The sequence below is a fragment of the Orussus abietinus genome, unplaced genomic scaffold (assembly GCF_000612105.2).
Source record: "Orussus abietinus isolate OABI.00-Male unplaced genomic scaffold, Oabi_2.0 scaffold706, whole genome shotgun sequence".
Taxonomy (NCBI): Eukaryota; Metazoa; Arthropoda; class Insecta; order Hymenoptera; family Orussidae; genus Orussus; species Orussus abietinus.
The window spans coordinates 70,629-82,729 of record NW_019394888.1 but is presented as its reverse complement, the minus strand read 5'-3'; the positions used below and the strand labels follow the sequence as shown (position 1 = coordinate 82,729).

At 36.4% G+C, this 12,101-nt stretch overlaps 2 protein-coding genes across 2 annotated transcripts; both read right to left on the bottom strand.

Annotated features, from left to right (window-relative positions):
* Positions 1 to 368: 368 nt before the first annotated feature.
* On the bottom strand, positions 369 to 1,938 carry LOC105702639. The gene is made up of 4 exons (XM_012430344.1): positions 1,731 to 1,938; positions 1,028 to 1,244; positions 782 to 937; positions 369 to 529 (listed from the first exon to the last, which is right to left on the bottom strand). The coding sequence occupies exons 1-4, from the start codon at positions 1,895 to 1,897 to the stop codon at positions 395 to 397; spliced, it is 675 nt and encodes a 224-aa protein (XP_012285767.1). The 5' UTR covers positions 1,898 to 1,938; the 3' UTR covers positions 369 to 394.
* Positions 1,939 to 3,103: 1,165 nt separating this feature from the next.
* Positions 3,104 to 11,406, bottom strand: LOC105702637 (glutamyl aminopeptidase). The gene is made up of 16 exons (XM_023433435.1): positions 10,709 to 11,406; positions 10,385 to 10,641; positions 10,164 to 10,311; positions 9,199 to 9,469; positions 7,350 to 7,618; positions 6,907 to 7,041; positions 6,564 to 6,847; positions 6,404 to 6,492; positions 6,202 to 6,329; positions 5,885 to 6,088; positions 5,737 to 5,816; positions 5,384 to 5,532; positions 3,809 to 3,947; positions 3,629 to 3,742; positions 3,426 to 3,534; positions 3,104 to 3,350 (listed from the first exon to the last, which is right to left on the bottom strand). Exons 1-16 carry the CDS (start codon positions 10,964 to 10,966, stop codon positions 3,192 to 3,194), a joined length of 2,793 nt encoding a protein of 930 aa, XP_023289203.1. The 5' UTR covers positions 10,967 to 11,406; the 3' UTR covers positions 3,104 to 3,191.
* Between the last annotated feature and the right edge of the window lie 695 nt (positions 11,407 to 12,101).

The window sequence follows — 12,101 nt, the reverse complement described above, 5'->3', positions numbered from 1 at the left end:
CGGATGGCAAGGGCGTTAGCCGTCCACATCCTCCACCGGGAGGCCGCACAGGACGCAATCACGCAACCCTGCCCGTGAGCAATCTCCCAACTCATCTCTGTAAGTACTTTGCATACTTCAGAAGTTTGTCATTAAGTGGCGCTAAACAGTCATTGGTATGTCGCGTGATTAGCAAATTTGTTACTTACGAATTTATATATTACGATACGATACTGAGCAGAATATTAAATAAAAAATATGGGAAAACATAAACTAAGTATTTTTTCCAATATATTTCGGTACAAAGATCGAGGAAAGGAGAAGCTTATAAATGATGATAGATATAAAGAGAGATTCTGAACTTCACAGAAGTCGTTCTTAAAAGTTCATTTATTACTAAAATCATGGCGAAGTCTTAAATGATACCGAAGTAGAGAAGAATGACAAAGAGAGTAGTCGAGAGAAATATAGAGGTTGTCGTAATAAACGCTATCAAGATGTTTCTTCGTTTTCTGGCTGATCTCAAAGGTCCTCGGAAATCCCTGTGCACCTGAAAAACAAAAGTATTCGTTTACTGATATCGATTATGACATCGATATCATTGATTAAAATAGTAAAGAACAGAGGACAATAAATGAGCCGTGCACAGGCAAAAATGATTAACACCACTTTCAGAATTTCCTTTTAATTTTAGAGTTAAAGCACTTGGTTAATGCTTAACTATTTATATCTATCAATTGTCTTTACTTCTGTTTGCGGAGTTAATCGATTTGGCCAATAATCGGCTCAAATGTCAAAATACCGTGATTTGTAACGTCTGCGTTTTTCTGACTAGTTCTTCCAGTCTTTGACCCCTGTCCACTAATTTTTGAACTCCTTCCATGAGAGCTTTTCGAATTTCCGCGAGCTCGCATTCTAATCTGGGCAGTACATTCGACTCCAAATGATTGTGTTCCTCCTGAGCATGAAAGAATACATCTTAGTAAGGTGGTAGACATTTTTACGTATTTTTTAATCATATCGGTACACGTTTTAAGAATTAAAATACCATCAGCTTTTTCAGTGGAGCCGAGAGGTCGATGATCGAGAGGTCTGAAAATTTACTGGATAAATCTGCAAAAATTGGTATTTCCTTGTAAACGCTTCTAACTCTGTCCAAAAAAATATGACAATACGAAGCTTGACGAGGAGCCGAGGATGAGCATTCCGGACTGCATGTTAAACATGCATATCGAAGCTCGCTTATGACAATGTGCACTGTGTATCTGAAAAGATTTTTTATTAATTTTTACAAGGAAGCACGTTTAACGTGAATTTTAATATAATAATCTCTCTCGCATACTATGTAGTCCTTGTCCGAGTATTACTGTTCCATCATCCATAGATGGAATTGCACTTTGACACTTTTTCTGAATCACGGATGGTATAAGTATCTAGATCCGGTAACTTCATCACGTTGAAGTTTCCGAAAGGACATACATATAATGCTAAAAATACGTAACATATGGCATATCATACCGCAGTGAAAACATTTTCTGATAAGAAGGATCATTGATCTACATTAAACAGTACTTTTATCTACATTAAACAGTACTTTTCCGTTTTCTGACGTCATGGAAGACGTCGATTTTCACATGCTGCCATTTTGGATGTTTCCCGTTCAGGGCAAACGTGTCAGTTGTCAAAACTCAGGGATGAGTTAGTACTTTTGTATCGTTATGTTTTATATTAGAACATAAGTTTTTCCTTACTTTCCCTGCTCCGTGCTGAATTTTTCCTCCGAAGGTGGAGCACTTTCGATCGCTGCTAGAGCGACATTACGATAGGTCAGTGCCTGGTCCACGGGATGATCGGCGACGATTCTGTATCCTGTTTTTTCCCAATGGGCGACCATAGCGTATAAAATCTTTCCTTCCATGATGGTCTTCGTTTCAGGACGGATACCAGTAGAATTCCTTGAAGAAACCGTCCACATTGGTCTGTCCAAGTGTTATTCCTTGACAAGTCATTTCTGTATCTTTCGTATGAACAAACATGGTCTGCGATAGGCCGTCTCGGTTGTGGGCTGTTTATTCTGACCACCTTGGTATCAGTCGTGACCAGTGAAATAGATTTTGATAACGTCATCATTATGCCCAAGAGTTTCTCTGACAGTTGGGATGACTAACGAAATCAGTTTCGAGGACAAGGTCGAAACGCAAATGTTACGTCAGAATTTGACAGCTGGTCTGGAGCTATTTGAAATGCGTTTCATAGAAAGAGGTCGATCGCGTGCTTTTTTTTTTATAAAAATAATTTATATTTAATTTAATTAAATCGTAATTTTCTGAGATGTCTTTGACCTTTATTGATAGATACCGCGAGCAATCAGTCAACGGCAACTTGGTTTCTGCTGCGTTTAATGTCAATCGCATACTTTTACAAGGTTTTACTTTACGAGAAAGTGTTGTTAAAAGATAGCCGAGTATTTATATAAAAATAGTTTTGATTGATTGAGAACTATCAGGACCGGCAGATAGCTGTCATAAGACTCATTTGGACTCATTGTTTAACACGTTCCCTGCCGCGTGGGGCGTATGCGCCCCACGCTGAACTTTCCGTTCAAGCCATTTGGTATTATCATTGTAAAATGAAGAATTTTTTAAAAATTCATTATGCAGTCAATTATGGACATCTTAATACTATTGCTGATGCGCTCATTTGATCGTGGGGCGTATACGCCCCACGCGGCCTGAACGGAAAGTCTTCAAAAAACGGTCTGGCAGGGAACGTGTTAATGGTAGCCTCCTAGCTAAGACTTACACACAAGAAGGAGTAGTTATGGAAGGCACTATCGGAAGACTATGTTCGAACTTCCATCTAAGACATTTTTGTATTGTCGAAGAATGTTAAACACATAAAAATATTCTTGTCTTCTAACATTGATTTTTTGTATAGCTTATTGGTGACGTTAGAGAATATATTAACGTACACAATGTTTCGTATTTTAAAAAAGAAATGTTCGATGAATTAGTTTTAATCCAGAATAATAACATGTCTAAACACTAAAAGATCGCGAATTGTTATATAACCTTTTTATTCTAATCGTTTCGTATTTGATATTTGATAATTGGTCGTCATAAGTTCTTCACGATAAATTGAAAGAATGACTTTATATCTAATACTACAATGATATAGTATGTTTAGGAACGAAACAGAATTCGAAGCGATATTCAGTGCACTTCAGCAAAGCCATTATTTTCGAGCCATCGTGTGATTCTTTGGAGATTTATGCAGAGCCATCGAATACTGTTTTCTGCTTCTTCGATGGCATCTTTCCTTGCATTTGCCCCCGCACCTGCATTAGGGTATTTCTGGAAGAAGGCCTTTGCCTAAAACATATATCACTTCTAGTATATTTCAACATGTATTTAGTCTTAACAAAACTGATGGCTCATCGAACACACCTCTTCGAGTTTTTCTTTATTCTTGAAGAGAGCCACTGTTGATCCTATCGTAAGCCCCATAGACAAATCATTCAGAGTATACTTTTCCACTAAGTTTTCCCAACCGTGTCTAAAAATAGGAGTATAAAGTTTTCGTTCGTTTAAATATATTTCCACAAAATTGTATTCAGTCATCATTTATATATTGTAAATTTTAATACTACCTGAAGAAGTTCCACACTATGTCAAGACCAATTGGATTCAGGGCGATTTTGAAGAGGGCTTCGAAGAAATTCTGTCGCCGTACCAAGTTTTCGTTTGTTATCATATCCAAATATCTGTTAAATAAAATTTTATATTGTCGGTATTTGAGGAAAAATTTACGTGCAAAATAAACTACTAACCTGATTAGAAGTTTACGATCTCGAACGCTGGCCAAGCCATTTAATAGCCTCTCCTTTTCTTGAACATCAATTTCCAAAATAAAAAACTCCCACATCTTGTTGAACATCTTGTTGGTGTCATTTTCAAGTGAAACGAGGCCTACACTTAAAAATAAACGTTTATCAAACTTAACTACCTGCTCTGAAGCTCCTGAAATTTTAAAGTGCATATGAGCCGTTTATTTTGAAACTGGCGTAAGTCTATTTTTCAAACAGATCGAGTTAACTACCTTGATAGTTACATTTTTGCACGATCTTTTCATTCCGAAGCAACTTGTTACTAATATATTTTAAAACATTAAGATTTTGTAACACGAAAATTTGCTGGGTTAATGAAGTGATGAAAAAGTTTATTTTTAAAGTCGTGTAAGTCCCATTGTGAGAGTTCCAAATGGATATGGAAAATATTATGCAACAAAATTTTATGAGATCTCAGCTTTATATTTAAATATCAAAGTAGCAGTTGAATTATCAATATGCAATGAATTTGTTATAAACAATTTAATTTCAAATTTCACTTTCGATCCGCTAACGAATTCATACGGGTCTCCGGATATGCCATTGTAATTTTCAGCAATTTGTTAAGAATTTGTTTATAACAAATTAAATTGCAAAGAAACTGTATAAGAATATTGAATATATTAAAATATCCCAGGAGAAAACTTGTGAATCTTCGAGTATGAATTTCAATGTAAAAATCAAAACTGACGGTGAAAGAGTAAATTCGTTTAAAATATGTTGGATGAGATTTTTGAGAAGCGATCCATATAAGTTGTTCTACAAAACGACAACGAACGAGGATGCACCATTCAAAACATTGGATTTATCACCGCAACGGGGAAACCCGAAAAACTTTAACAATATCAAGTTGGCACCACTGTACAAAAAAACGAGACCACTCATAAACCTAAAATACAAGGACTTAATGGATTTATTACATTATATACCACCTGCACTCCATAGTTATTTTAAATCCCTCCCGCATACACAAACTGGAGAAGACTGAATAATAATTAATAAAACAATATTAATTTTAACGTAAAAATTATTTAACAAAGAATAAAAGTTGAATATTTTTTTGATTTTATAACATAAAAGTGTATACATTTATTTTTATTTCAAGGGAAAGTTACTTTTCCTAAGAACTTGAGCTTTCTTAAGAATTGAAAACGTCGTTTCATTGATTTTGAAAGTGACGTAAGTCCATTTATAGCCATCAAAAATATATTATTTCTTAAATAATGTTAATTATGCTAATTGGGATGGGATAAATTTCACACCCTCAGAAAACCAAAAACATTATTCTACTATGTTATCTATTGCCCATATTTTTAAATTTAATCCAATGCAAACCCTTCAATATCTCGATTCGAACATAAATGGACTTACACCCCTTTCAAAATAAACGGCTCATATGCATTTTTTCACTGGAAGAAGGTTAAAATCCATTTCATTCAAGAATCATTTAATCGTGAGTATGTAATTTCTGTATTATTAATACGGATATAGGTAACCACATTTGCTATATTTACTCACCGTAAGAATAAACGATAGATCGAAGATCAGGATGAGGTCGTCGCGTGCCGTTACTACAGATGAAGTCGTTTAACATATCTTTTGCAACTTTAAGGCATCCTTTATGATCGATATTACAAGCTGCCTTTAGAATCACAGTCCGTAGTTGCCTTTACAAAACAATAGAAATTGATTTGTACATAGCTCAAATCAGAACTACAGTAACCTTTTATTCGATAAATGATAAAAAAATCAATTTAAATAGGTATCATAAAGAATTTCAAGATTTAAAGTGACCTTTATTTTTTCCCTAACTTGACATTTTTGTTTAAATTTGATCAAAGGGAAATGCATGGATGCAATGTCGGACTGACCTTGCGATCAAAAGATCATTGTCATCAACTTTCCAACCAACTTTCTCGTACATGGCGTCAAGGAGGGTTTGCGCATAGCACTGTATGAAAAATATAAAACAGTTGATAAAAATTAGACTAAAGAAGATAGCTATAAATATAATGTCACCTGGAATTGAGGATGAATTTCTGTTCCTCGAAGCAATCTATCCGCATGAACGATCCAATTGACAGTGACAACCCAAGGCTGAAGAGATGTCTCGTCAAACATATAAGTTGTGAGATTCAGAGCTGCACAAAAGTCGAGATGAGTAGCATCAGCCAAAAGGAAAGCGTTGTGAAGCAAATCGGCTCTATCAAGGGGATCCAGGACCTACGATGAAACACAAAATCGCTTTTATAGATTCGCGATGTTTTCTCTAATTTTCAGAGATATTACACGAAAAGAACAACAAATAAATGTAATAGCATAAAAGATAACGGAACCTTGAAGTCATTGATAAGGAGGTCACTAAAGGACCTCCATGCTTCCTCCGTGTAATTAACAATATAATAGCCAACCGAGTGATGATTAAGTTTGATCCACTCTACTGGATCCTCCAAAATTAATTCAGCTGTAACCCATTAGAAACACTGCAATACTTTCAAATTTATCAATTTATCATTAAAATTGAACTCTGGAACTAACCACAGGAGTTGTTCGCCAAGAACCAGCCGAATTGGACCTCGTCCTCCTTCCTATTGGTTACGTATTTTATAGGGATGTCCCATATCAGCCTATACGTTAATACGAATACTTGTATCAGATTATTTGCCATATATCTTATGCATGTGCGACAAGAACTTACTGAGAATTATTGGACTCGATTCCTGATCCAAAGAACCTTTTTTGCGATAGGCGAAAGTTCGTACCGGATGGGGACACATTGATCACAGGAAATCCAGGAAACTTAGTCCAAGTGTCCATCAAATGAACAATGTTAACTCCTATATGTACGTTTCCTTGAAGGATCTCAAGCAATTCGGCCGTGGAAGCGCTACCGAATTGGTACTTCTCCAAGTAATTCCTAATGCCGAAGACAAATTTAAAGTTGCCCATGGCATCCTCCAACATCCCAATGACCGCTGCACCCTGAAGAAATCTCGAGTTTGGCTCACATTAATGAATATCTCTTTTTCAGTTGGTCGCACCTTTTGGTAAGCAATGTGATCGAACATTTGCTGGATCTCGCTGGGGTCTTCTGATCGATGGACGATCGGATGTGCGCTTTCCTTGCTGTCGTACTTCATTGTTGAAAATTTCGTCTCCAGAGCAAATGTATCTCTCTATACAAAAGAACGAAGCTCTGTTTTGTCAAATAGAATTTGTTAAACACTACGACACAATATTGGATTTACTGGGAATTTAATTTCTAAGATAATATTGAAGTGATATTAGAGAATCGATGATAACGTGGTCGAAAATTTGGTCTCTAGGTCGAACATGTCTCTCTGTACGATACAACGAAATTTGTAAGCACTATGCCCTTTTTTGTCAAATAGAATTTGCAAAACAATTGAACACAATATCGGATGCCTTTCCTGGGTACTGAACTTCTAAAATTATTTTGGGATGATACTACATCGATGATAACCTGGTTCCAATCTGGGAAGATAAAATCCACGGCGACGTGCTCCATAAAGGTGGCGAAGCCTTCATTCAGCCAAATATCGTTCCACCATTTTGGAGACACCAGATTTCCAAACCACATGTGTGCGAGTTCGTGTGCCATCGTAAGAGCAACACTTTTCATGTTCCCCGAGGAACTGTGACTCTTGCTGTATAGTATTTCCGTTTCCCGAAAGGTGATCAATCCCCAGTTCTCCATGGCTCCCGCTTCGAAATCGGGAATCGCTACTATATCTAAATTTCGAAAATTTTCTTCACGTTATCCTTCACTTTTACATCGTTTTCTGCCATTTGCTTCAAATGAACTCATGGGGATAAAATAGGAAGCTAATACCGCAAATTTATTTATGTAATTAATATTTAGGTAATTAAAAACATTACAAAGAAAGAAAGAAGTACCAAAATAGAAAATCGGCTCGAGTCTGATTATACCCGAAGAAGGCATGAAGATTAACAATATATCCTGATACCTGTAAATTATACATTATTACTCGAGTTTATATTATTGTTATTAGTTTCTTGCAGAAGGGAGACAAAGCTAATTTTAAAACGAAAAACTCTTGTTATATTAGACGGCCAGATAAGGTGTATCTTCGAAGAAGGGCGTAAAGTGCATGAAATTGTGAGAGGAAGACTCGATACAGAAAAATGTATCACGTATCCTGCGAAACAAATTGACTTTCTCTTAATGCATTCGCGACCGCTGACGTGAATTCACGTCTTTTCAAATTCTATTCTTGGTGGCGGCTGACGTGAATTCACGTCATTTTAAATTTTATTCCTGTTTGCCGCTGACGTGAATCACGTCCCCAGTGAACACTGTTATATAACTGTTAGGTAAATGTTACGTTTTCGAAACTAACATGTTATGTAGCATAAAAGTAACATGGAAGTTAGATGTTAGCTATTATTTCCCAGTCGGTAAGTTATGTTATGTAACATGTTATATTAATGTTATAATTTCAGTTGCCTTAAAATAATATTAATTTTTCATACATTTAATAAAAAAGATCACGCAGTTTTATCCAGAATTATATAATTTTTTACTTTTAATTATTTTTTGGTACTTGACAATAGTTAGATATTAAATGGCAAATCAGACTTTCAATGAAATTATGTAATGAGAAACTATCTGATTTTACTTAAAGACAATTAGGATTTCATTCGACTAGCAAACAATGACCGATAATGTATGTGCGCGTATGAATTAATGTCACATTTTTTCATACGAGTAGTAAACAAAATATGACATATATTAATCTTGTGACATTTGACGATGAATTATGACAATGACGATGACGATGATGTAATAAAATAAATGACAGTTAGCACCAATGTAGTTCCGTTTTGTTATGAATATGTGCTGTATATACACAGTAATATCAGGACGGTAACATAATTTAAGATGAGAGTAACAAAGTTACGCTACATTTATATAGATATGATAGTAACAAATGTTACCTCCATGTTACATAACCGTTAAGTTATTGCATTGTAACAAATGTCATGTAACTAGTTAGCTCTATGTTACGTAACTGTTAGGTTATTACATCGTAACAAACGTTATGCTATTTGTTAGTTTTAAGTTACGTAACTGTTAGGTTTGGTGTTCATTGGGTCCGAGACGATACACGATACAAGTTTGCGGCAACCAATTTCAGAATGTCATTATTTTCGCCGGTACTCAGTATTTGAAACGGAAAAAATTTGCCGGTCGCGAATGTGTTAAGAATATGGAGATATCGACTTCGACATATTGGCCTCGGTCGTATAAACTGAATATTATGAGTCCATTCATTCGAGGTGATTAATACCAATCTTCGGAAGCGGATAGTTGATCCCAAAGACGTTCATGTAGAATTCCATTGCCTGGGTGGCAACGTTCAAAGCAAATTGCGTCTTGTCCTTGTCAGATTTTCTACTGTAGACACTAACTGGAATGTCTGCACCATTGAGATCGGTAACGCTGGATGTGGTAGCTACAAAGTCGCTGATGACGAAAGCTACCAGGTACGTAGACATACGTAAAGTAGCTACAAAGGTGGCTATCGATAAATCGCTGCCTTTCATAGGTTTCTCGACTTTCTAAGATAAAGATAAAGATAGACAATTAAAAGGAAACCGATACGTCGCCGCTACGTGCGCTGAAAGTGAAACTCCTTTGTTACAGAGAATTATTAATTGTTGGGTTATTAATAATAACTCTTAACACGTTCCCCGCCAGACCGTTTTTTGAAGACTTTCCGTTCAGGCCGCGAGGGGCGTATACGCCCCACGATCAAATGAACGCATCAGCAATAGTATTAAGATGCCCATAATTGACTGCATAATAAATTTTTTTTAAATTCTTCATTTTACAATGATAATACCAAATGGCTTGAACGGAAAGTTCAGCGTGGGGCGCATACGCCCCACGCGGCAGGGAACGTGTTAATAACAAGTATTATTAATAATATCTCACTAATGCTAATAAAAACGTTTATGTAGACTCTCTCGGTATCAATACATAAAGATGAATGTAAATGATAATGAACTGTAAAAGTCAATCTTACGCAAACTGTGTCAATACGGAAATATAAAGATAAATGCAGGTAGTAAGTAAATGAAAAAAAGCATTTGACTTTCCAAAATGGTTTCCTTTTATAACATGCAAATTTACACGTACTATCGTGTCATAGGAAGTTTCATACCAAAAAGATGCTTTCATCTCAGAAATCATATCGTTAATGAAATCGCGATAACGTTCTTAAACTTCCTAATTGAGTAATTTATGAATTACCATTAGTGGCATATTTGAGAGTGCATGATAGTCACCGCAAGAGGAGAAAACAATCCGCACGTGAAATATCGCTTTCAAATTGGGTTCGTCGAAGCAGGGAAAAGCTTTCCTTGCATAAACAGGCTCAAACTGTGTCACCGCTAATTTCCTGCGGTATAAAATACAGTTTCATAATCGCGTAATTAGGGCAGGTATGGGGAAAGAATAAGAATTTATTCAACCTTAAGTCTTCATCTTTGTCCCTTCTATAAGTGCTTAAGTAGAAGCCATTAATTTTGTTCGTAAGTGACCCACTGTAGTTAATTCTGAGCGCGAAATCGCCTTGGATTTTTTTTGTAACTTTTATGATTATCATGTCAAACTTGTCTACGGGGTAAACTGACTCTATTGGAATATCGTGGTCCAAGTCGGTCATCTCGTATAACTTCGTAGACGTAATCGTTAAGTTCTTAGAGTGAAGGGCGATAAAATTTCTTGCCTGGAAAGGAAGAAGTTAATTAAAGATTTGGTATATAATTTAAGCGTAAATTGTAACGTTACTACACCTTCTGCACACAAAAGTCGATTTGAATGGCCCCATGAAATTGGTCTTTGAGGAAATCCGGAGAAATTGCGATGATGTACTTCGAGGGGATAACATCTTCTGGTAAGCGACTCGATATCTCAATAGGGTCGGAATCGTTACAGTTTTTCTTGCGAATAGACTTGGAATAGTATTTTAAGGATTTGTTCATCTCCGTGCAGGGTGTAAGGCTTAAAGATAGCAGGGTCCACGGCAGTACCAACAAAAAGGGAATCTTCATAGCTGCTGGAAATGTTCATTTCTAAAGAAATGCAATTTTGACGCGTATTGTCTGACCTTTGTAGTCATTATCTACTAGCGGTTTCTTCAAGTCTGTAATGAATTTGCCACGTAAACTGGTATAATAATGACTAAAATACAAGTTCCTTCATTCAAGGTATTAATTTCAAGAATTGCTATACACGTACGTTAAAAGAAATCCACGCAACTAAAATTCAATTCGAAATTAAAAAACATAATTAACGTAAGAATATATGTAGCGTTTTTACGCACCTGTTTGTTATAAAAATTCTGAAATGCCTTAATTAGGTTAAGGGTGTTAATTGCATTAGATTTCTGCGAACCAGTCTTAAAAACATCGACAGACTTATTTTTCAACGAATCTAGGTCTTTTCTTATTGCTATGTATATTAATCGGAACAATAATTGTTATTTAAATAACCGTTACGGGGTCAACGTCAACTGTGACGTGACGAGATTCCACGATATTGACAGCGTTTCTCAAAAGTGACGCATGACAGACGATTATATACAATTTCACTCTTATCTTCATATCATTGTTACTTGGGAATATCAGAAACATGTTTCAGAGAAATCCTTAAAAGACGAAATAAAAGACGTATTATAATTTTCGTGAAAACGTGTATTTCTGACACAAAAAACAACAATTTACCCGAAATTTCATCAAATAATAAAATCGCATAAATCGAAGGACAGATTCGATGGCATCTAAAGTATTTTCTGCATAAGTGTTGTAACACGCGTTATCATTTAATTGAATTTAGATGCACTTAGCGCAAGCTCGATGCGGATCTGCGTCCACGACCTACGACTTCCCATTGACGCGGTCCAAAAAGAGCGAATCCCGGATTAAAGTGTCACGAGAATCGGAATTTTTTACAAATGTCCGTCCTCGGTCAAGTTCGATGAACGATAGCAATCAGTGACGTGACGAGATTAGTACATTGCACATGGACCGTGAGGCAAGTGGGCAAGCGTGGGCGACCAGACTCGAGGGCGGGCGGTTTCGATTGGTCGGTCGCGCAGGCGCTGGCGACAACAGCCAATCAGCGAGCGCGACCGACGTGACATCATCGACGTCAGCGCTTCACCGGCAGAGGTCGTCTAGCGTCGCA

Excerpts from the sequence above, each read along its gene's own strand:
- LOC105702639 (XM_012430344.1), bottom strand. The coding sequence starts at position 1,897 with ATGGAAGGAAAGATTTTATACGCTATGGTCGCCCATTGGGAAAAAACA. Across the intron at positions 1,245-1,730 it reads TTCAGCACGGAGCAGGGAAA|ATACACAGTGCACATTGTCA; the intron begins GTAAGGAAAAAC and ends AAATCTTTTCAG. Across the intron at positions 938-1,027 it reads CTCCACTGAAAAAGCTGATG|GAGGAACACAATCATTTGGA; the intron begins GTATTTTAATTC and ends TTTCATGCTCAG.
- LOC105702637 (XM_023433435.1), bottom strand. The coding sequence starts at position 10,966 with ATGAAGATTCCCTTTTTGTTGGTACTGCCGTGGACCCTGCTATCTTTA. Across the intron at positions 10,312-10,384 it reads GACAAAGATGAAGACTTAAG|GAAATTAGCGGTGACACAGT; the intron begins GTTGAATAAATT and ends TTTATACCGCAG. Across the intron at positions 9,470-10,163 it reads TCTCAAATATGCCACTAATG|AAAGTCGAGAAACCTATGAA; the intron begins GTAATTCATAAA and ends TCTTTATCTTAG.